At 42.0% G+C, this 25,317-nt stretch overlaps 2 protein-coding genes and 1 long non-coding RNA gene across 18 annotated transcripts in view; 2 read left to right on the top strand and 1 right to left on the bottom strand.

Annotated features, from left to right (window-relative positions):
* Positions 1-18,158, bottom strand: part of elavl4 (ELAV like neuron-specific RNA binding protein 4) — an 88,055-nt gene extending 69,897 nt beyond the window's left edge. For 4 of the 14 annotated variants that reach the window (XM_078946360.1, XM_078946365.1, XM_078946359.1 and 1 more), the window contains exon 1: positions 17,599-18,158. In XM_078946360.1, the coding sequence (XP_078802486.1) occupies positions 17,599-17,646 (48 nt within the window). In that variant the 5' untranslated portion in view covers positions 17,647-18,158. Of the gene's footprint in view, positions 1-3,238; positions 3,561-4,247; positions 4,386-16,790; positions 17,024-17,598 lie in introns of those variants that run through there. The other 10 variants (XM_011474550.4, XM_078946369.1, XM_078946358.1 and 7 more) reach the window with 6 other exon arrangements.
* Positions 3,476-18,930, top strand: LOC144991966 (uncharacterized). The gene is made up of 5 exons (XR_013655663.1): positions 3,476-3,607; positions 4,268-4,634; positions 5,068-5,129; positions 16,741-17,054; positions 18,661-18,930. It is a non-coding gene; the product is annotated as an uncharacterized LOC144991966 (long non-coding RNA).
* A 2,637-nt stretch (positions 18,931-21,567) lies between these two features.
* The window catches only part of agbl4 (AGBL carboxypeptidase 4), a 426,145-nt gene continuing 422,395 nt past the window's right edge, over positions 21,568-25,317 (top strand). The window contains exons 1-2 of one of the 3 annotated variants that reach the window (XM_078946347.1): positions 21,568-21,726; positions 23,170-23,292. In XM_078946347.1, the coding sequence (XP_078802473.1) occupies positions 21,612-21,726; positions 23,170-23,292 (238 nt within the window). In that variant the 5' untranslated portion in view covers positions 21,568-21,611. Of the gene's footprint in view, positions 21,727-21,934; positions 22,053-23,169; positions 23,293-25,317 lie in introns of those variants that run through there. The other 2 variants (XM_078946349.1, XM_078946348.1) reach the window with 2 other exon arrangements.

The raw sequence follows: 25,317 nt of genomic DNA, 5'->3' as shown, positions 1-25,317 counted from the left end.
TCTGTGGACATTTATTTCCATCCAGCTTTCACTGTTTTCCAAGAACTTGCATCAATGATGAGTGAGTTCCACTCCAAAGTGAGGTCTCCTCCCTCCATCGCTCCCCAAATATCCTCAGTGGGGGGGTTAAAGTCTTGACTCTGTGGTGGTGGATTCATGTGTGAAAATGAGGTCTCGCGCTCCCTGAAGCAGGTTTTCAGTTTGGGCTTCATCAGTTCTACTGTTGTCATTCAAACTTACTGACGGATCCCTGAAGTGAAATTAAAGACACTTATGGGAAATGCATTTGCCGCTGGGGAAGAAATAAGCCCCCTAAAAGAAGAGCACGGTCACGTAAACAGTGACCCGTAGGTTGGAAAGAGAATGGCGCCGCTCCGGTTCTGAGCAGTCTCTGAATACCTGGAAACATAGCCTATTAAATTATATTTAAAAAAAGCTCTGCGTAGAGCTAGAAGCCAGTACTATTCAACCTTAATATCAGAAAATGGAAACAATCCAAGATTTCTTTTTAGCACTATAGCTAGATTAACTCGCAGTCAGAGCTCAGTAGAACCACATGTTCCTGTTTCTCTCAGCTCTGATGATTTTCTTACATTTTTCAATAGTAAAATCTCAAATATTAGACATAAGTTAAATCAAGTTATTCCTACTATCAGCCCAGAGCAGCTGAAGCGGTAGAACTGGAGGCATCCATAGAAACCTCTGTAACATTGGACTGCTTCACTGCTGTGGATCAAGTGGAAATAGCATCAATTATTACGTCCTCCAAATCCTCAACGTGTCTGTTAGACCCAATCCCCACTAGACTTTTTAAAGAAACCTTCCCCTGTTGGCACGGACATGCACTGACTTGAACTTTTTGAAGCTACGTTCACAATCCCCTCAGCAACGTGCGTTCAAGTGTTTCACACATTCTCACATTCACGCGTAGCTACTCAAGTTTCTACAACCGTTTTTGGACGCTACGCACAAAACATGCAAGATTTGCACCACTTCGACATTTCATGCCAAGCTTCTGCCAACCTCGGGTTGCAGACATGTGGTAGTAAAAAGTAGAAAAAGAAGAAGAAGCCCCTTCCTACTTGTCCAGTGTGAACACCGTGGGCTAAATGAGCATAGAATGCATGTTGAGCCCGTTCCTGAATGCATGTCGCACGCCCGGTCTTTCCGTACCATAAGATGTCAGCTGACCCAACATATTTTGAATAGTTTTCAGAAATCCAAATTTGCTTTGAAGCCGTACTTCAGTACATTTCTGTAAACATGGCTGCTTATTTTACACCTGCAGTCAACTAAACAGGAAGCTGGAATAAACATTTGTTACATAATCACTAAAAGACGTCGGGGTTTACCTCCTTTTTTCCAATGTTTTCTATTAATTTACGTTAAAAAAATGTTTGTGTTACGTAGAAAAGTATAAATTAAGTCTGCAAAACAGCTGACAGAGAAAAAGCTGTGATGCACGCACACTACAGTTTGAAATCAACACAAGAGAGAAGATGACGGTTTCTATCTGAGCGGTTGACATTTCTCTCTTTGTCCATCACTCTACATTGGATTGAAGTTTAATCAGGGCCTAGTTAAGCATGTCACTTTGCATCTGGACATACATCCAGCCTCCTGACACAGTCACAGTCAAGTAAAGCTGCACATGCTCCAAACACAGCACAAACTACAGTTTGGAAATGTGTTTTCCTTCGGTATCTCCTTTATTGTTCTTCAAAATGAGACTCATGTAATAACCACATTCATGCTAATCCTGTTTGCCTTTGATCTCCACTTACATATAAATTACCCGGCACGTATTTGGTGGACTGTAGCTAGTAAATTCCAGACACACCCCATCCTATTAGCATTGATGTATAACCTTGGAGCACATGATGTTCTGCCTGAGGGGGTTCCAGCCAATGTATATGTGTGTGTGTGAGTGTGGGTGGGGGTATAAAACTGTGGCCTGTCTCTAGATTAGGTTCCCCACTGGTTCCCAACAGGAGGTTTCATGGTGCAAACTCATCTAATGCCTCCGTTTTTTTTATTTTATTTGACCAGAATGGCCTTCTCCTCTTCTCATTCTGGTCAAAAATCAATCAACCCTTTGTGTGCAATGCTTACTGAAGACATTTACAAATGTGCTTCCTCCTCCAGTCATGACTGAGTTCCTAAACACTATTTCAGCCACACTTTCACACATTTGCTGACACGAGGCTGCAGCCCGAAATGTCCAGGGAGGCGAGATGGTGAAACAGCTGGAGACGAATGCTAAAACACCAAACAGAGAAACTGCCTCCATTTCAATTAGCATTTTGATGACAACTGATGGAAAGAAGCCAGCGTGCGATAAAACATTTAGCTGCTGACAAAATAAATAATGGTTTCACCGTTCTTCATGCAAATGCAGGAGTGAGTCAGTCCACTTTTTGCACGACTAGAAAAACCTTTATGGAAACATATGGAGGCGCTGGGGAAAAAAAAATGCAGCAAAACTGCCTCCAGTCAGAAAACTGCTGGTGATGAGATACCAATCTGTCTTGCTATTTCTGACAGGTAAAGGCGACAGCATGATAAAATGCCTCCTCATTTGATTACTTTCAGTCTGTTGGTTGGGTGTGATGGATGAATGGCAAAATGAATGCAATGCTAAAGTGAGTGTCAGGATGGTGAGCTAAGCAGATAGCTTATGCTGACACTCCTCCAGTATTGTCTTTCTGGGGAGCAACAATTTCACGCCGTTCGCTGCAGACTGCAGCCTCTCCGACCCAAACCACAACTCCAACGCCTTACTTTGCAAAGTGTTTTTCAAAACGTGCATCACATTCAGCATCAGTAATGTGGACTGCGCTACTGCTGCAACGTCGTGGTGGAGTAAGTTGTGTGGAGGTGGGGGAGGCAGGGTGGGGTACAAAAAACACAATCGTGCTTTTAATACTGAATAGGTAACCCTCCTCTTTTCCCTTTCCCATCTTCCGCTTCCACCACTCCGCCTGCATGACATCTGGCTTTTCGTCCCTGCCCTCCTTCATTTCTCATTCTCTCCACAAAGCTTCGCCCCCCCCTAACCTTTTCCCTGCAAGTAGAACTTAACATTCTCTGCGTGAAATAGCTGAACACCATCACAGCCGAGAGCATCACAAGTTCTGGATGAGGTGAGGAATATATTCCAAACCACAAGCGGCTCTAGCCTCTCCAGTGCTCTTGATGAGGAAGAGTATAAGGGCAGAATGCTCATAGCCTTCCTTACCATCTTAAACCCATTCCACTCCATTTGAGAGATGCCGGCCGTTGTCTCGTGTTCCCTCTCCACACACAACCAGCGCCAACGTAGGAGGAACCCACAACTCCTATCTGAACTCTTCCTGCCTCACTTTTTTCTCTGGATATATTTTCCTGCCTCGCACTAACTCTGCCTCTCTTATCGTCGCCTCTTCAGTGTTGGATCGAAGCGGAGAACGGCGTGCAGGAGTTGTGCGGCGCAGACATCCCTCTCTGCCACGGATGCTGTGAGGAGAATGATGAGTCTGGATGAGGAGGCTGCAGCAAGCCTCCCTGACTCCCCCTCCTCCTCCTCCTCCCTGCCACCACCCGCCCAATCAACCTGCTCAGCCGGAAGGTCAGATCCCACCCACACAACCCCGCCCACCGCTCTTGTACAGTCTTCGATTGGCTCCCGGCCTGCCCGTCAGCCCGTGGCCTCCCCTCCCTCCCCCGGTGTTAACACCTTCGCTTTCTGGCTGGCTCCGCGCCCTCGTCGGCACACGTCAACCTCTGGCTGCTTTGGCAGAGAAAAGGCTCTCTGGATCCCGGCGAAACAATCAATCGCTGCTGAAGTCTGCGCTCGAGCGCGCCTGGCAGAGCGGCGCGCGGCGCGCAGCGCGCGGCGGAGGGGTTGCAGCCTCGGGCGTTATGGAAATAAGATGCCTTTGCTCTCTGTGTATAGAAATGAGCTATCACGCGGCGCATGAGACATACATTACATGACAATAGTTCTTTTTCTGCAAAAACACAAACACTTTTACACACACAGCCAGATGGAAAGGCGGGTTTTTTCTGACAATTTCAATTAAAAAAGAACCAAAACATCTCAGAAAATATAAGTTGACTGCAGCTAAGAACTTAGAAAAAAATCTGAAAATGAAACAAACTGTTTTGATGCATTTCTTAAAGAAACACTACTTGGTTTCTTTCTGCGTAAATCAAGAAAGGATGAGGGCAATAGGAGGTCTGCTCCACGACATGTCGCCTTTACTCACCATGACCATTCTTATGTCAGGCTGGCGGTCTGGAGGAGTTCACTGCCGGCAAACAAACGGAGAAAGGAAAAGTGGAAGATGCGCAGCGGCGGTGAAAGAGGCGCGCGAGCGGAACCAGAAACTACACGGAGCGAAGACCTGCAGCGTCCAGACAGACGGGAGGAAGAGGAGGATGAGGAGCAGAGGGCTTTCAGGAAAACATCTGACAAACACGAGGAGGATCCACTCAAAAGCAAAACAATGACAGCAGGCTTCCCCTGAATTTCCTCAAAAGCCAATTATGGAGCGTCCAGTCACCGTCCGCGCGCGCTCTGATTGGCTGAGGAGGTGCGGGAGGGGCAGCCCACCTCCCCAAGATTGAAGGGAAGGGGGGTTGACGGAGAACAGGTAAGCGCATCATTAACGGTAGAAATGGTAATAACGTTTCAATAAGCCGTTTGCTAATTTATGATCATCTTATTGTGGGAAAGCTTCGTTTTTGTCCATTTTTAATGTAAAGGTATATAATCCTTATTCACATGTTTAGGTCAATTAAATTGGACTGTAAATTACTGCAGCGGATTAAACACAAACTATTGAAAACAGCTGCGTAAAGCCCCCATCTTCACTAAAACCCACCCCACCAATCCAAAAACATTTCCTCCTTGGTGCATTCAACTCCACTTTGCCCTGCTTTGAAATTCCTATTTTTTCACGTTGTCATTTAGGCCTTTTAATGATGATCATGTCATAATGAAAAGGGGTTCTTTCAAAAGAACGCCTGTAATGAGTTGATTCTCTTTGCCTCATGCTGCCATCATCCACCTGGCCCCCATCTCAGGCAGACAAGAAGAGGGAGCTCTTGCCTCCTTTTAAAGCAGATTTCTGGCAGGCGGGCAGCAGGTAAGCAAGCAGCTGATCATTCAAACAAAAGCATGTGCATGCACACACGTGCACACATTCTGAGGCTTGTTATAGCCCTTAACTGGTGTACAATTCTCATTTAAAAGCCCATCTTCGATAAAAAGAGTCTCAAGCAGCAAAAAGTCGAAGTAAATGCATGTAATATTATGATTTATCCATCATCAGGTTCATTTGTTTCTGTGACCAGAAAGCTCTAAGAGGGCGTCAGCGGTTCAGCTTTTTTTTTCTTTCAGATGCCTCTCAAATGTGGACGCCTGGCAGAGCTAATGCAGAATTAGTGAAGCTGCTTTTAGCTTGACAGACTCCTTCTTTGCTTCCAGCTTTACATTGCAGCGTTAAGCCAATACAAATGAAAAACAAACAAACATATGTTTAAAGAGAAATTTATGGATTCCAAAAAACAGATTGCGTATCACACGGGAATAAAAATAAAGGCAAAAGAGCAGCTATATGGAATAAGAAAAGGTTATCAAGCTTTTATGTTTTTATGTGGAAGTGAAGTGGAGGTGAACCGTTGGACAAACTGAAATAGATTTATTAATTGATAACTCAGCCACTTCAATGATGCATCCTAAAAGCCTTGAGCAAAACAGGAAACATATTCCAAAAATATTAAGTATAAAGAGGCTTCCACTGCAAACCGATGAGCTAAATGATGCCCACAGTTGATCATTTTACAGCCAATATCATGTCACACTGCAGGTTGCATGTGATATTTACAAAATGCTTCGTTTCTTTACACATCTGCCAATCATGAATTTCAAGCAAACGCTCAAACAGGTGCATACATTAGCTCCCAAATGAGCTCCGACAGAAAAGAAGAGAAGAAAAAACCCAGAAGAGAGTCTGGCAGATAAAAAGGCAGCTCTGAACCGTGGCTCCCCAGTCTCTCTGCTTCCTCTCTGACCTCTCCACCTGCCTGGTTGGCTACAGCTAACCAGCTAGCCTAGCGGAACCATGTGGCTGACATACTAATGAGAATCCTTACTACGCCTTCAATTAGGACTGACACCAACACACAAGCACACATTCAACCCACAAAAACACACGGGGGCAAAAGGCTGAACAAGCTCAGCCTTGTTTCATGTAAACTGTTTTTCCCGTTTAGGCAGACCAACACAAGGAAGCGAAGACAACTGATTACATTTTGAAGTCTGGATTTCCGTTTCTTTCTTTCCGTCTGAGAAAAAGGATGCAGAGAGATATGCAGGCAACAAACCTCTTTGTCTTCTTCTATCCGGCTTTTATCTTTTTTCTCTGACCTTTGTATTTAATAAAAGCTTTGCTGTGGATCCGCCAAGAAACAACCCCCCCCCACCCCCCACCCCCCGCCCCCCCGCCCGCCGCCTCGCAAATGTTCTGCAAAAGTCTGTTTCCGCTGCTGCCTTTGTGGAAACAGAACATTCCAGCAACTGACAGTTCAGGTGTGTGCAAATGTGTTTGTGCTCTGCTTTTTCCAACAACAACAGCAAAAAAACAGAATCACTTTCATATTTCATAATGGGCAGTGTTTTTAGGTTGTTTTCCTCTTGTAATATGATCCAAATAACCTTTTTTTTCCTCTAAATGAGAAGATGATTTGAAAGTGGAAACAGTCTCCCACTGTTATCTTGCTTGAAATGTCATTTTACAAGATTGCTCTACAGGACCGTCGTTTTAGAAAGCAACGTGCTTTACTGCTACTCAGTAAATTAGCTCTAAACATCATCTGTTTTCTCCAATGTGTTGCGTTGATTGTGTAGTTGTGTTGCAACGACACAGCAATGGAAGAAAGAGGCTTCTTGCTGTGTGTGTCTCCATTCTGCATAAATATCCAGAGAGTGGTTTGACACCAACTTAAAGGAAACATTTAAAATGCATGTTTTATTCACAAACCTTACACATTGCAACAGTAAAAGCATCAAGTTAATGATTGTAATAATTAATTATGAAAGCATTTTATTTCAAAGCATAAAAAGGCCTCAAAGCTGATTGGATGCATTATTTGGCCTCTCCGATGATGACTGATGCTAAATAGTTTTTGAAAGGATGAAATATTTCTTTTTTTTCGTGCAACTTAAAGAGCTTTTGTGGCAGAAGCCCAGGAGGGCCAGAAACCCTGTCAGCAATGTAAAACCCCATCTCAATTATTGGCTCTGGCTCATGTCCATGAACCCGCACACACCCAAACACAACTTTTTAGAGCAAACACAAATGCATATAGATTAGTTGTTGGAGTTCAATCTCTGCTGTTGGGGTGAAGTTTCGATGACCGAAGACGTCCACTCCGCACTTCAAACTGCCTCTTTTTAACAGCAGACAAGCGGACTAACTGTTTTGAACTTCCCCTGTTCCCCGTTCCCCCCTCCCTGCCTGCACAGTCGCCTGCGACTCTCAAACCTATTACCTTCTCCTGCTTAACAGGATTGTCTCGAACACCATATTCCTGCCACACCCTGAAAAAAGAGTGTTGAAAATCCGAGTTGAAACTGCAGAAGCTGCACAGGACACGCTCTGGTAACTCCGGCGGTTCTGATAACAAGTGCTGAAGAGCGGGTAAAGACTTGCGTACACAGTGCAGCAGAGCCGCTTTAAAAATGCAGAGTGCAGGCGGCGATAATTGTGGGTGCTCACGGTTTGAGTGTTGTTAACTGTCAAAAGCAGTGTTTTAACACCTGCCTCGCGTTTCACTCTGCATAATAAGACTCCTATGGAAAGGGGGGAACGCGAAGACGCCAGCTGAGGTGTTACCTCCAAGCGCAGGAAGAAAAATCCCTCAACTTTTGAGCAGGCTCGGGGAAACTTTTTATACTCCGCTGGAAAAACTTTGCATTCACCTGTGGTCAAATTAATGCTAACATGGATGGCACTGATTCTGCATCAGCAATATGCTCAAAGGCTCAAAGTCATTCGACGGTTTCAGAAAGCAGCGCATTAATAATAACTGGATCATTTCAATTCAAAATGATTCCTCACTTCCCTAGAATGCCATTGCAACGGGTTTGATGGTTGCTCTTCTGCAGAGCTGCACGCCACTGTTTTCTTTTTTGCCCTTGAAGGTTCAGTTTAGCTGCTCCATGTAGCATCTCAGACTGATAACTGCTCCTCTCCTGGCACTTCTCCAGCTTTTGCCAGTAACAATCAGCAAATGAGATTCACCTTCTTTCCAAGCTCAGCACCAAAGAGCTCAGGACACAAAACGGTTGCACTCTTGATCAGGTATGGTTTTCTCTGAACAACAGCTGGTTTGAACTGAACTTGTATGTTTATCTTTTCTTCTTGGCAACAGTGATGCTGACACACTTCAGTGGTTGTTTCATGTTCAGACAGACTTTCGCTATTTCTTTCTGGTCAAATATAAGGCTTTCTAAGTCCACGTTTTTTTTTTATCAAAACGTGCTTCTGAAAGGAAAAGGATCTCCAAGAGAAGCAAAAAATCAGCACAATGACACATTTTCAGCTCTCAGAGGGCAGAAGATGTGAAATCCTACTGGGAGGACACTCCAGCTTAAAGACTGTCAGACTAAAGAAGAGCAGACGAGAGAAAAACCTCCAATAATCCAGCTCAGCTTAGTGTAAAGACCAAAACCTGCGATGCATTTAGAGGAGAATAATGGTCAAATAAAAGTTTCAATGTGCTGCTAAAAGGATATTAGACACATCTATCATGTTTGAACACACCTATGTCCAACAAAACCCAAAACCTTAACACCATCTATTAACATAAAGAGACAACCGATGTGATGGAAGCTTCATTATAGAATTGAAACCAGGGGCTTAGTGTTAAATGCAAACATGTATAACATTTTATTTTGAAAATCTATTCCCTAAGAAACCAACAAATGGTCTTCTCTCTGAGCCAGTGGATACGAGAAAGAGCTTGAAAGCTGCCTACTCCACTGTCTAGTTAAAACTGCTCAGATCAGAAATGCTTAACCGGAGCTGGGCTCTGCCGTATTTGTCACAGTCACCCTGTTTCATTTAAAGTCAAAGCTGTTCAGTATTCCTGGAAGTTTGTAGACTGCAGACTTGAATTCTCTCTCTTTTTTTTAATCAGACTAGATGAGAGAAGCTGATTTGGTCACTATGTGCACCCAAAAATACTTTTGCATTTCAATTTGGAACAATAATGATGGGTGCCTTACTTTTTTGTTAGTTTGTGTCTCACAAAGAGACCTACATACACAAAATATGCTAAATACAAGGGATGCCATAATTCCCAAACAGAACTGTATGTTACACCATTGAACTGAACTGTGGGGGGGTGAATAGTTGCAAATAGATGTTGATCCTGAAAGTATCAAATACATGTTAAAATGGAAAATAATTTATTATCATGCATTCTTTTATTAGATTATTATAAGCCAACTTAAATATTTTTCTTTATTATTATATGTTAATTGGCAAATAAAAAAAAAGGTATTTTTCAGATTTTTTTCTCTCCAAAATACACAAATGATATATTAAACCAAAACAAGACCATGACCCAAAATCCAAGGTTTGAACTGATTTTGGGAGAAGTGAATTCTTGCATCCCTACTAAACATTTAGACAAAGACAAATCTAAACCAAAATACCCTGCTTTCAATTAAAAAAATGTGTCGTTAGGTTTTTTTTCCAGCTGTAAATGAGGAAAAATGTGGGAATGTTTGTGGAGAAGCCCGGAAAGGCTTAGCTATGAAGTCGCTGTTGAGTCCAGCATGTGTCCTGGCACAGAGAGTGTCCTCTCAACAGGACTCTGGAAGATTAGTGTCCATTTGGACAACAGAGTGCTCCCCAGTTTGGGGTGGCATTCAATTTCAGGAGTCCAACAGCCTTCACACTTTTCAACTTTAAGGCGTGACTTGCAGTACGGTTACGTTTGGAGCAGGCACGGGTAAAATGATTTGAACTCTGGTGATATTTTATTCCAGCGGTTGGAAGGAGGGGCGGAACAAAGAGGTGAGGGGTGCGCTGCAGTGTGAGGGGTCAGCAGCTTGTGGGGGTTTATTGGTGGGCTTTGGGAGTGTGAGGACAGCAGCCCGCTATAGTGTTTGATCCCGGTCGGGGTACATCCACCTCACAGGGCGACTGCTGTGGTCCATCTGGTATGAGCTTTAATCATGACTCCCCCCACCCACACACACACAGTCCATAGTTGGTGCTGGGCTTTCCACTTTTGTTCCAATAAAGACCCACTCCGATAAAAATGGGTGTTTTCAACATCCTGTTTCTAAAGATGGAGGACATATATAAAGAAAAATTAAGCTTAGAATCGCATTTCGGAGTTTTTCTTCCTTCAAATCCTTGTGAATCAGGAGCAAATGAAAAAATGCAGTTTGAAAAAGATCACATTAGTTATGTAGAAATTACACTGCCAACAGCTCCCTGCTCCGCTCTATTCCGATGCATCCACTTCCAGACAAATAGATCCATGAACGTCTTTGTTTTCCTCGTCTGAGCTCAAAACTGTGCGGCTGCATAGCTCCAAAATTGATCGCCGTTTTTGTTGCACTGCTAATGTTAGGTTGGGGTGTGAGCGTAAACACAGAGCTCTGAGCGGGGGAGGGGAAGGGGCGGCGGGGTTGCTCTGTGGTAAACGGCCCCGGCCACAACTCAGAGCTGAATTTCGAATGAACTTCTGCCACTCTGCAGAAACTATGCCAAAACGACAAAAATGGCTTAATTATAATTCAAAAACCACTGGAAACACTTTGAAAATAGTTAAAAAGATGATCTGAGTGGGACTTAAAGCTGTCGCTCACTATCGTACAAACAATGACAGATAAACATTGTCTCCAGTCATGTACAGAAATGAATCCCCTTCTTAAAGAATCTGCTGTTTGGTCCTCAGATGGAAAAGAAGAAGAAGAAGAAAGGGCTGATATCTGTCACGGTGTTTTGAGTCTAATCAAAAATCTCACAGTATCAGATCTGCATAAATGACTGCACTGAGGCTTTTGATAAGGAATAACCTTTCGAAAATTAGATCCATCCAAAGTCCTTTGTAGGGCTGCCAGCGGCACAGTGGACCAAGTCGTGCCCACACTGCACAAATCCATCTCTGAAAATGTCACTTCATGCTTGGAGAGAAGTAAGTGTGTAATACACAAGAAAGAAACCCCAAACAGGTTTTAGCTTAAATGCCTACACGCTTGGAGACAGGTTTCAGTTATTCTGTGTTGCCAAGGCTGTCGGTTGATTAAAGAGCAGGAGTTATTGCTGCTGAAAGACACTCTCAAAATTGCTTTCCACTGAGAAGATGACAATATGCAGAAATGAGTACACACTCTTTATAACTTTATGTCACTGCAAGAATTGTTATAAATGAAAAGGTAAATAGAGACATGCACATGTACCATATTTCTGGAATAAAATGAAAACAGCTCAGTAATTTATTGTTGAGTGTCTCAGAAGTGGGACCTGACTTGGCAGATGGAAATGCTGTTTATTGATATGTTGGGAAGAATGAAATGTTCCCTTTCTCCTTCTTTTATCTGTTTGTCACGTATTCTCCAGACTCAGTTAACATCCAAAGAAAAGGACGGAGATCTTTCTTGTGGCGAGATGCGGTGGTCACTCGTGCTTTGCACTAATGCTCATGTCAGGCGCACATCATTTATTCATGCCGACAGGAGATACTTTGCCGCGTCCCCAGTAATTAGCGAATCAATAAAAAGCACAGGCTTTGAAACGATCAATTATGAGAAGAGACAGAAATATGTTGTTCATCAACATGCCTGCATCTCAGACGCAGAGAGTCGTTTTAGTGTCGGCGGCGTTTGTCAACTCAACATCAGCATCACATGGCTGTATACACGTGTGACTGTACATGTCACATGGCGGCTCTTACACGGTGGTCAGTGTTGGCTTTTTGGTCATTGTGAGGTCCGAGATGAAACCATGTTCAAATCATTGCGGAACGGGGTGAAACAATTCATTTGAACGATTTATTTCATATCATAGTTTATGATTGACGATACGATTCAGAGTTGATTCAGGTTCATTTAGAATAATCCGATTCTCTGACCTGAAATCGATCCACATCTTTAGCCAAAACTTCAACCAGTGGGACTCAGAGAGAGTACCTGGTACTGAACAGAGCATGTGAAGTTTCAACACAACCCATTGTTGTTTTTCCACATCCAAAGAATCCAAAGAGAACTTTCTTAGAACAGTCTAGACACTGGATGGTCACATGACTTTATTCAAAGTCTGTCCACACATTGGACTGGAATGATGGACTGATCCGTTTTGATGAGAACACATGTGTGTTGTTGCTGTGATTGGTCGTTTTTAATCAAATGATTTTACTTTGAAATGATTTAAAAATGGTTTAAGCCCATTCAACCAATAACTTGCCTCAGAGAGATCGATCTGGTTGGATTGTAAGAATTGAAAGTGATTCATTGATGAAGTCGATTAATGGTTACACCCCTAGGTCAAGGACATAGACGGCCTCATTAGCGCCTAACACATCTTTTGTCAAAGTTTAAAGTATCAACACTTCGCAGCTGCACTGTCATTGCTAGCGGTGGTTGAGCAGGTCGGCGGTTCGATCCCCGCCCCTCCCACTCGACTGTTGTTGTGTCCTTGGGCAAGACACTTCACTTCAGCATGGCATTCCCAAACCACTGGTTTAAGAATGTCCCAGTGACGGTCAGAGGGCCCGAAGTGGCGGCCACGCCTCTGTCCGTCTGCCCTGGGGCAGCTGTGGTCACATCAGTAGTTCCCATCACCAAGTATGAATGGATAATGGACACATTGGAAGAACGTCTGGAGAAGCAGATAAATCCAATCCATTATTATTATCATTTTGTTAAACAGTAGCTGAAAATATTTTCCACCCTAATTTTCTGTACACAGTTCATCCAATAAAATAAGTAAAAGTTAAAAGTTTGTCCTGGAGAAGCAAAAACTTTCACTATTAAAGTAAATATTTTACTTTTCCAGCTAAAGTGCCGCCTTGGGATTCTTAAAGAAGTGGACTGAACAGCATTGGGTGAAATTATTATTTTAAAGTAAATCCAAATTCCCACTGGAAATGAACACATAGCCTGCTAAATACCGTAATAGCAGAAGTTGGGTAAATTAATCAATAATTCAAAGACCTTTCAATAACAGAGGAGTTTTTTTGAGGATAAAGTTCTGGCTAATAATTGTGGGGTTTTTCAACCTTTTGCTTTCAGTTAGTTTATAGATTTTAATGCTTTTATAAATAGTAGAATTGTGTGAATGTATTGTCCACTCAAGTGAAATCTCAGCCACCAGTCCACCGTTTCTGATTGACATCACCGGCAACCTTTGACTGGGTAATCCTTGACATTCTGTAGGGATCACGCAACCGATTTTCAAACGTATTTTTTTGTCTCACGTTTCCAAAGAGACAAATATATATTAGCCATTTAAACAAAGACAGCATGTTGTCACACAACTCCTAATTTAAGGCGGCTTCTGTTAAAAACAAAAAAGAGATGGAGACCGAATGGGGAAAAGAGTCTGCGTAGCTTGCAGGGCTTGTGTACAGTGTGTGTTGTTGTGTGAAAGGGTGTGTGTTGATGGGCGTGGGTGTGCGTGAGCCTGCAGACACCTGCTCCGTTCTGCAGTGATGGCTCCCAGCGGGACACTGGCTCAGCTGCTGATGACTAGGCCCTCCCTGCAGCACTGATAGCCAGCGCGCACACACATGCACATGTGCACGCTCACTTCTTGCAGCAGATTTGAACCTTGCAACCCCCCCCCCCATTCCCTCGCACAACGTCTTTCTCTCTCTCGGTTTGTCGTAAATGACAGAGTCGATGCTCATATCATCTGAAAGCACGACACAAAGTCCCAGTCTGTGTTGCTGCGCATAGACCTGCAGTCCAAGACGTGCAGTACGGATGCATCAGTCGAGAGCCTTTTTATCTGTAGCCCGGAACATCATGCTCTATCATAAAACCAGAAAAAGAGACGCAAATCTTGTAAAAAAATGTCACCTGAGCCACGTTTGTTTTAGTCATCTAAGTGTTAATCAGCTGCCAAAATACTCGCAGCCGGATTATCACGTCTCCCAGTGTCTGTATCTTTTGCTCTTTCTGTGGCGGCGGCGGCGGCGTTCAGCCTGCTGCACCTGTTTGTGCCTCGGTGACAGCAGGGTTGTGGAGCATAAATGAACTAATTTCCTGGATATAGAGAACACAGCAATCAAGGAAAGGGAGGAATGCGGTAAGCGGCAGATGGAAGGAGCTAATTATTGTTATGAAATAGAGATGACCTCTAACTATCTCCTGGCTGCTTCTAATCTGTGGTGAAAACACATTTGCCAGCTTCCAACCCCCCCCCCACTGTTACTCTTACTCCTCCCTATTTAGATTTCTTTTGTTGCTGTGATGAGAAATGACTTTAGACATGTCAGAAACATAACCCAGTTTTTTATAAGTAAAATGTAAAAACAGAAAAGATTGAAGTTGTTAAACAAAGCCCCGTGTCACACAGCTGCCTGCAGCGAATAATCAGTGCAACTTTCTCCAAATTAACTGCATTCAGCTCTGACGAATGGTGCATGGTGCGTTTTTAGATGCAGACATTTTGCAAAGGACAGAAAACATGCATGTGAAGCTCTTTGTACATAATGTTTTCTGGTCATGATGGCGTTAATTGATAATGTAGATGATCATCATAGATTCATAGATGCAGGAAAGTCGGATCAAATTTCAACTATTGCACGACTGATTTGTTCTTTGAGTGCTCTTTTAGGGCTCTGCCTTCAGCTTTAAACACTAGATGCACAACTGAGGGCACGCACACACCAACAATTACAGGCATCACATGAGCGCAAACATTCACCAAACTCCAGCAAAGACAACTAACCACCAAATCGAAGGCGAACAAAACGATACAATTTTATTTTATTTGTCATTGCATTTACTAGAACTTTCAATACAAAGAAAAGAATTGTTTTAATTTTTTTTTATTAAGAACAAACATTTAGCTGCCGCGTATTTCCTTTAAGAAGCATCAGTTACAGAGAGAAAACCAAAAAGATAAACAAAACGTTCCTGCGTCCGAGGTTTGCAAACCACAGCCACTAGAATTTTCCAGCACATTTGTCTAATGTATGCAAATGATCTAGCTGTGTTTGATGAAGGCGCCATTAATCACTTTAACGATGGTCTTTTTAAACCGGCGTGCACAGCGGCACACGTGTGCCTGTACACAAGCGCATGCGATAACACACATGCTCAACGGCGCAGCCACACACGGGAACATGCGCTGATGACCGATCCAAAAAGAAATTCTACAAATGACACTGAAAGCTTCACACGAAATTACTTTTTGAAATCGTTGCGTCTATCTTTCCTTTATTTATATACCCTTACTTAATGCTGAAGAATTTCCTTGACATATTTGAAGCTAGCCCACCGTTTGTCCTTCTCCACTCTGGAAACAATTGGTCATCACTTCAGATTTCTGATGCTAAAAGAATTAATCCAAATATGTTAACACGTCAATAGTTTTTAATGTTATAAATTCGGCTAATTAGTTCCACTAGTCTCAGCGAATAATTTACGGCCCAGCAGCTTTATGCAAAGAGCTGATAACACTGTTATGGGTCTGAATGGGCAGTGGAAAAAGCAACGCTTTGTGTTCCACATAACAGCGGCAAAACACTGGACAGATGATGCTGTGCAGGGGTTCAAAGCCCAAACTGGAAAAAAAGATTTCTGCAGCTCCTCACGGACATATTCCACCGCTTATCCGCGCCGTGCATTTGCATACGCTTGACAGAAACCCCTGGGTACAGTCAGAAGCACGACAGTAGGTTATGAAGGCTTCGGGGGGGCTCTGGGGTGTGGATCTGAGCCAGTTTGAAGGGGAATCGAACCAATGAAGAGCCCAGCAGATTAGACACCCACAGCTTCATGTCGCCTTAATGTGGCGAGTCAGGGGTTTTCTTCCAAACGCTCACTGTTTACTCCTGCCCCTTTTTTTTCCCTCTCAATCCCTTTTCCCTCAAGTAATCTTTACTATGTAAATTGCAGAGTAACATTGACTCGAGTGAAAAAAATCTCCCATTTCCTCAGTCTTGTCACATTTCTAGTGGGATTTTGACTTTAAGCGATTGATGATTCGCAATCAAATGTATTCAGAAATCTATTCTGTGCACACCTGCTCGCAAATGGTCGTCTGCCACAGAAGATTTAGTTATTTTGATTGTAAAGTTTCAAATGAAACTCTAGGCAAATGTGTTTAAAACTGCTTATCTTTTAAATGTACAAAAATGTCGTCAACCGGCACCAGAAAGCATGTTTAAAAATCAATATGAAGCACTCCAGCTTCATCTGGAATTGACAAAATTGGACAATAGAAACAATATTAGCCATTTAGATGCCGCTCACAAATGCATGCTCACACCAACACCTCAAATTCCCTTGATAACTGTCTGACTGGCAGAGGGTAAATGCAGAGTAGGCGTCCATAATTGAACAAACATAACAATGTAAATATTTGCTAATACTACCCACTGGGGATACAGGCAGGATCCCACAATTGAATTGCTCTCCTTCAGCCCTTTTGCTCCTTTCCTCGACACGTTGTTTTCGTACAAACTAACTTCCGCGTTCTCCAATTTTCCATGGTTTCTTTTCAGATTTGGCGTGTTCGCCTTGAGGACAATCTTCAGTCTGTCTCTCCTCTTACCATGGGTGACCTGTAGCCCATCTGGGCAGGAGATGGCAGGAGATCCCTGGGAAATAGCGGCGAGTGCGTCTCGGGGACGGAGCCCACGCCACTGGCTGCTAGTCCCGAGAGCTGCCCGTACCTCGCCATCATCTTGAGACGCTGCCCACAAAACACACTCACTCGCGCATAGAGACGAGAGACGAAGAGGAAGAGGGCTGAGAGGAAGATGGGAAGAAGAGGGAAAGGGGTGTGAGAGAGGGGAAGGAGAGGCGATAACAGCAGGTAGGAAGGGCGGCGGATTGGTAAAGGACAGAAGGGGGGGAGTGGGGGGGGGCGGGGGGCATGAAGAAGGAGGGCAGTGAAGGGGGGGGGGGTGCAGAACCCCCTTGCTCTCACACTGATGCATGTGCCGACATGCAAGTGTACACATTTACACGCGTACCATACGTGCACATGAAAGCACACATACAGTTTTAGCCCCAGGTGGGCGATTTCACACGAAGACCTCTGTTGGGGGGGTTCTACCTGGATCATTTTATTTAAACAACAGGGGAATCGCAGAGTCGAGACACTGGCTCTTCACGTATGATTACACGGCAGGGTGAGTGCTAGAAGCAAAGCAATCCCTTTCTCGGTTCCAACTAGCGTGCTGGAGAAATCGAGCAGCGGCTGATATCCATCATCCCCTCTGTCTTCTGGCTACTTGCATACGGGGGGGTGGGGGTACACAGACAGGCATGGACACAACGACACACATGACAGAATGGTTTGCAGCACACAAACACAGGTGAGGTATGGACAAGAAAGCAAATCCAGATCTCTTTACCTCATTGCTCAACAAAGCGGCGTTGAGTGTTCGGCTTATTTCGAACATGTTCAGCTTCGGTGCTTTTCTGTCTGTCTGTCCTTTTAATGTCAGCTTCTTTTCGATTTCTGCTCCCCGCTCTTTTGCTCGGTTGGGAGTCAGTCAGTGAGTCCCGGGTAAATAGAAAAAAAAAATGAAATAAAAAAATTGAAATTAACTCAAAAAAGGAGAGGATGACAAAAAAAAATCCTCTTCGCTTTCAGATTTGTGGAATTGTGATTTTCAGTCCTCTTTTTTTTTGGTCTTGGTGATGCACTTCTGCTGGCTGTGGATGTCAGAGGAGGCGTTTTTTTGCCCAGGGTCTCCACACGTCTGAGAAGTCAATACGCTGTCTTTTAAAATCTCCCCAGAGTCAGCACATTAAAACAGGCAGTCGCTGGGTCGCTGGGTCGGGCTGGCTGGCTCCCTTATCTTTCCCGTGCACACCGGCTCTGACAATGTGCTTCTATCCTCACACTGCTTGCTAGAAGATTAGCCTGTCCCAAAACATAGCACTTAGTTTAAACTCCCCTCCCTTTTGCTCCTTTTCTCTCTCCTGCTCACTCTCCGCCTAGCTCCCTCCCTCCCTCCCTCCCTCCCTGCCTGCCTCCATCTCTCGCCACATCACCCAGCATCCTCCACCATTGCCGAAGCACTCCGTGTGCTACAGTTCACTGTACCACCACAAGGTGGGAAGACTGTTCTAGCAGCAGCACCACATCCCTTTGCTCTCTGTGCCACTCCTAACATTTACATTTTTCATCTTTTCTCTCTCTTCTTTGGAGTCTAACCAAAGCATTCAGACTTAAAACAGATTTCCCTCCTAGATTCACCATGCTGCCAACATGAATCAGTCAAATGAAAAGCATTATTCTCGGATGTAATTACATACCTTTAACCAAAAGCAAATGCAGATTTAAATTAGGTGAGCAGGCTTTCTATATTACGATCATACACTAAAAGTGTCTCAGAAGCTGCGACAGAATAAAGTAATGAACTGTAATAAAACCAACAAACTTTCAAACATGCACTTCTCCATCACAGGGGGAAGAGGAAAGGACAGGCTGGTGTTTGCATCAAGGTCAGGTGGTTGTCCTCTTCCTCACCAGGGTGTGGCACAGAGATGACGAAGCAGAGACATGGCGGGGGATCCCAACTCCCGAACAAACAAGCCAAAAAAAATAAAAATGAAAAAAGGATGATGCCTTCTTTCTAGCCAGGAATTTGTGAGTCATTTCCAAGTAATAACTCACACCATCTGATGTAAACAATGAGGATAAACATCTCTTCCTAAATAAAGTGTTTTAAAAAGTGCACAGCCTGTTAAAGTGTCTCTGCTTTTGCTCTAATCACATTTTGGAGGTGTCTTAGTCATGACTCCGTCAGCTTTGCGAGGGATTAATTCCCAGCATCCTGAATGTGCTTTTTACTGTCTGGGATAAGAGTTGGGAGAACGCGGGCAGTAAATAGCAGTGTATTGACACAGCACCATCTGTTTCGATGGACGCTGTCCAGCACAGAGGCGGGGAGAGGAAGAGGATGGATGGATGGATGGATGGATGCAGAATGTGGCAAGAAAAAAGGCAAAAAAGTAGAAAATGACAGACGGATGTGGTGAGCTGTAAAACAGAGACGTCCCAACACAAAAAGCAGAATGAACATCTTTTAATTTCTTTAGCATTTTGACTGTCACCAGTGATACAGAGGTAGTAACATCACAGTGGCACTGCTGTACTGTTTCCCTCTTTTTTCTTTTACCCTTTAGAGCCACTATAGCCATATTCTTGTTTCATAAAGCCTGTGGTCTCGGGGGACGGCTGGTCTGGTCCAACCCTCGGGGAGAGCTGTCAGTTGAATCATCCAAAGTGAGGGCTGATTCCTCAGTCAGCTGCCTCTCAAGTCCTCCTCTCTGACCCAGCCACACTCCCCTGAGCCCCCTCTGATTGCTGTCACCATAGTGATTCTCTGTGTACCGCTGACTGATCTAGGCACCCTCACTGAGACCCCCCCCCACACACACACAGCTTTAAACCATCCCTGCCTCTTAGGACAACTCATCTTTAACCCACTGTATAGAATTTTTTTTATGACATCTGAAAACGGTGTTGTTGGTTTTTTTTTTTTACACAGGTTGTCAGATGCCAGGAGTGTCTGTGCAACACACATACAGGGTGGAACGAAGGAGTCACGGTTGTGTCTGAGGAAGTTGTCGAATGAAATGGATTAAAGGAATACTTTAGATATGGTAAATGGACTCGACCTACAGTGTTCTATAACAGCACTCTGGTTAAAATCTATCCATTTATGGTTACTACGGTAATTATTATTATGATTCATTTCAGATAACTACATTTCCAGCTCCATTCACGTCCTTTTACGTTTTATTATGTCCGGTTTGGGGGGTTGGGGGTTTAGTGGATTGTGTGTTTTATAATTTTCTTTTTGTTTTTAAAAGAGTTTTTTAAAATTCTGTAAAGCACCTTGTGTTACTTTTGTATAAAAAGTGCTTTATTTATAAAGTTTGATTTAATTTAATTGATAATCCTGTTTTAAGCATTGTGTCTAATTTCAGTCATGTGGCAAACATCCTATTTAGACCTATAAGTAAAGTGTTACCATAAGAAACATTAATAATGTTGTTTTGAGTGCATTATCACTTTAAGCCATACCAATTCAAACAGGCTTCTTTTGTAAGTGTAACTTTTTCCACATAGCATCTCTATTTGATTGGAGCTAAGAAACAAGGAAATGTGTAGCGTGTCTAATTCATTGCATGCCACATAATTCAATTTGAATCCATCTCTTCAGAATGAATGATTGTACCACCGTAAAGCTCTTTAATTGACTTGGTGTAAGGAAAAAGATAGCTCAGAGAGCAGCAATTCAGTTTTCAATTTTGACTAAAAAGACTGAGCTCCTCCATCTTGTCTTCCTGTCATTCATAAAATAATCTCTTAAAACTGTTGTTTTCTGATTTTGCCTTCATATTAGGATCAGACCGAGAAAAATCGTTGCCCTATCCCTGGTCCTATTCATTTAGTCTTGTTACACACAGCTTAGAAGCTGAAAATTGGCATCAACCTGCAGGCTTCTTGTTCCCCGAGCTATACGCTTGCTCATTTGATGTACCTAATCAGGTGCAGCCTTTGTAATGAGAAAGAAATAGGGTCAGGCTTGATTGGCCCTGATGACATCTTTGCTCCAATTGTCTAGAAAATCTTCAGCTTTAATCAATCTCCTGCATAATTCTGAATCACTGTCTGCTGCTTGCAAAGATTGGCTTCTTAAGTCTCTGAAAATATGATTAAAACTGAGCTAATTTCATGTATAAAAAACAACAACCATACAGAGCATACAAATGACAATTTCTCAGGGTATACTATAAAATCCTGAGCATCTCTGTTCATTAAAACAAGTCTGCAAGATCTGCAGATCATTATCAATTGATACCACCTTAAATCCTTTGCAGCACTCTAAATTAACATAATTCAGCATATCACATATTATTATTAATTTAATTAGTTTTAATCAAATTTGCTATTTTAATTGTCCCATAACATGTAATTAAATGTCTTATTATTATTATTGTTGAATTTCTGTTTTTGCTCTAAAATTAGGATTCTAAAAAATCTTGCAATGTTTATAAAATTCCTGAAAAGAATATCTGCAGTTTACGTTGGAACAAGTACAAAAATAAGTTCTGTTTCTATACATGTTTTATCTTGAATGATTTGCATGTTTGTACTTTTTTTATTTTAAACAAAATGTATTAAAAACTAGATACAACACAATTGGTAAAAGAAAATTCAGCATTACATTCTAATATTCTCATTGTATATAACGTATATTGCAATTTTTTCTTTAAAGAAATGCAGTTTCTTTCAAAGATAAAACGCTCATATTTTGCATTTGTTCAATTGTTTTGTAACATGGTTTAAAGTCCAGATGGAACGCTGCACGCTCTTGCTGCCGCGCGCTCGGTCGCTTCCTGGTGGATGCCGTCACAGCACAACTCCCGCTCCCTCTTGCTCCGTTGCCGTGGCAACCCACAGAGAGCGTCTGCTGCTTCACAGCGAAGAGGGAAGATGGAGGAAAAAAATGTCGAGGCTGGTGTGTAATTATAGGCTTTATTTGGTTTTCCTACGTGCTCAAAGAGAGTGGGAACTTTGCTCAATTAGCTTAGAAATTACACGAATGTTCGTTTGCTAATGACGCCGCCGCTCAGAATGCATTTTAGCTGTTAGCATGATGTACGAGGATGTAAACAACAGCCCCATCTAGAGCAGCCCTTTGCTAGCTTCACCTAAACTTACGTTCATAATTATATCGTTGAGTATAACAACAAGGTAAACCCGCCACGCATATATTTTAATATTAGGACTTGTATGTTAAGGTGAAGCACCCTTAGATGCGGAGGAGGAGCAGCATCAGCACAGGTGCAGTACTGGGAAAACGGTTAGCTAGCTGTGCTACAGCCTGTTAGCCTTTAGCCTGACTGACGGTTGCTGAGTTTAATTGAAAACACAGCAATGTCTGAGCTCAAACTACAGGGAGAGAAACGAAATCCTCCCTAATATAGTTTGACTTTTTTTGCATTGTTTTATTTCCCCTTATAAAACATATACAAAACATTTCCAGAAAAGAAAAAAGCAAAAGTAAATTGATAAAAAAGATAAACTTAAACTTCTTTGTGTTTTTTATTCTAATCATGTTGAAAAAACAATATAATTTACTTTTTAGACTTTTTCTTTTACTGCTGTCAAGCTCTGTGTCTCTCTATGAAGCCCTTAAACAAAATGAAAGCTTTTTGTGCTATTTAGGGGTTCCTCATCCGTTGTTTGCTTCGAAGTCTCCGGCCAAGTTGGCGGCCTGGACCGCCAACTTTGGGGAAAGAAAGATGAAGGGTTTCGCTCATGGACCCACTCGGTTACAAGATTACAAACAAAGCTTCAAATTAGAGAAATCTTGAAAAAGCAAAGCAGGACATACCGATAGAAAACGAATCATTCAAATAAAAAAACAACTCTCCCAAAGTCACCTGTAGAGGCTTTTGACAATAAAAAGATCTTTCTTTTAAGGTATCTGCCACTGCATATGACTTTGATGTGCAAACTAAAGACTAATGTTTTTAAATTTGGTATCAATCTTCATTTACCAAATACAGATCAACATTTTTTATATAACTGCTTCTTTTAATGGCAATTAATTATTTATCCGGAATTGATTGGGATTAGCTTGATGTCAAATTGGTGCTTTTATTAACATGTTTCTCCTTTTTGAAAAAGCCTACTTGGCTCAGTTTTTTAATAAAAAATTGCAGTTCAGCTTTTGTTAATATTACAATGTACACAAAGTGTAAACATTTTATAATTTATTCTACAACTTGCTTTCACTGAAGATCATTTTTGTTTTAAATGTTTTTACTAGTTGAAATAGGTCAAATAAACAATTATTACTTATTGAAAGAAGCGGGACTGAGTTCACCGTTTCACCTTGTGGGACGGACGCATTTGTTGTTAAACACCTGAAAATGCAGTTCATGTACTTCCATAGATGGTGAAAGTGGTGCAGAAGATGCCTTAGTGGGAAACGTCAATAAGCTGACGGTGAGCCCACCCGGATACTCGGGGGCTCCGCGCAAAGGACATCTGGTGTTTGACGCCTGCTTTGAGAGTGGTGAGTAGCAGACCTAACCCTAAATCGTGATCAACAATGTCATGCTTGCATCACTGAAACCTTCCATGAGATACGAATGTGCTCAGGTCTGAGCTCCATCCACGCTGTTGAGTTTTAAGTTAAAATGGAAAAAATAGAAGAAGAAAAAAACAAAAGGGCTTGGACTTGATAACTACTCTGACTTCATCCAAAACCTTTTTCAAACTGTGAATGCTGTTGTTCAACATTGTACTTCTGTTTATTTTATTTTTCTAGCTGGAAATGAACAAAAAATAAGTTAACATAATTTTTCTTCACTTGTGAAAAGAGTTGAGTTGTGACCAACAACTGAATACTCGTTTAAATAAAGTTTGTTTTCTGTTGAAAAAAAACGAGGATAGATAACTGTGGTACTAACTTTTGGTATTTTAACTTTATTGCATGTTTAATGTGAACACATAAAAGCTTTGTTCTGTTTTGCTACAAATAGAAATATGAAAACGTTGAAATATATTTAAAAAAAACGTTAAAATGTTTTTTAATCCACCTCATCCTGCTGACATGCAATAATGTTTCTAAACAATGTGATGAAATTAATATAAGAAATGAGAACAATTACTGTACATGTTCAATCATGATAACACGAACAAAAACTTTGTTTTATTCTAATTCATTTGTTGTTTCCCAAAACAAATTCTGAACACCTAATATTTAGAAGACCTAATGTCTGCCTAACCTCCCTGACCACATTCAATTTAGAGATCATTGGACAAATAGAGAGGACAGAAATGAAGGGTATACATTATAATCACTGCCCTGCACAGAGGTGGAGGGTTGATGGTTTGGGCATTTATAGCAATAAACAATGTATGACTCTGTTATTAAGTTTAGTTAAACATCTGCCTTTTTAATGATACATTTGTAAAAAAAAAGAGGTCTTTAGCAAATCCTAATTTCCTTTTAAACAATTTGCTTTCTAACAGTTTCAAGGCAGTAAGTCCGTAGAAAGCAGTAGAACATATTTTTGTCAGACATTCACCCAGAATAACCTCCAGCCATGCAGAATGACAGACAGCTCCACGTCTGTCATTGGTTAAATATTGACTTTGGGTTTGGGTTTTCATGTTAGTGATGTTTCATACTTCCAATGACAGTCCTGATTCAGTTTCTGCAACCTGAGATCCTTTGGCGTTTTGTTTTTTGTGACCTTGACAGTAGAAAAGAAATTCTCTTGCTGTTTAGCATACTAAATGAATTACATGTAATAATAAATAATAAGGTTTTATTTTTGTAGTTGTTGCCCTATTTCACAAGTTATCATCAGTTTTCCAAAAGAAAACTATTGCACAATTCCTTAAGGTTAAGCAGGAAAAGAAGGAAGTGTGCGTTTGCATGCCTGTTAATAGGAATGTGAAGGTCAGTGCGTTTATATGGAAGCAGTGAGTGCAGATCTGCATGTGTAGAACTGTGCTGAGATATCAGTCTATCTGATTTTGGGGTTTTGCTGTTTTCTCAGATGACACGGCCAGAGGAGCAGAAACAGTGATTAATGGCTGCTTAGCTCTCACAATGAGATCAGCTAACATACGAGTATTCCTGCCCCTGGATCTATCTGCTGAATGATTTATGAAACTGATATTAATCTCTTTCCATTAAATGCATTACCAAAGTTAGAATCGAGCATGAAGGGATGTTTGTTAGAGACAGTAATGTCAACTAAATATGTGGCTTCATATGAATGTCAGTGGCTTTATCTTCTTTATTAATGTAGCACCGCTTTAACTCCATCTTTCTTCATGATTCGATTGTTTTAATATTAAACGTCTGTTTCTCTAAAATCTATCCAAAACGAAAATCTTAAATACAAACAGGATTGCTAAATATCACAAAGTACAGCCTTTTGAAGTGCAGAAGGGTTTGACAATACTTAACAACATTGATCTGTGTAGGCTGACAGCATATTTCTGATTGTGGTCACCCTGCATCGTAGAGTTTTTGAAATGCTTGAAACCAAAGCTGATGTTTTTCCCGGAACGTTTCTAACTT

This window comes from Oryzias latipes, chromosome 4 (genome assembly GCF_053564925.1).
Source record: "Oryzias latipes strain Hd-rR chromosome 4, Olatipes_Hd-rR_3.1".
Taxonomy (NCBI): Eukaryota; Metazoa; Chordata; class Actinopteri; order Beloniformes; family Adrianichthyidae; genus Oryzias; species Oryzias latipes.
The sequence above is the reverse complement of the archived record's forward strand: the minus strand, read 5'-3'. Positions and strand labels throughout refer to the sequence as shown.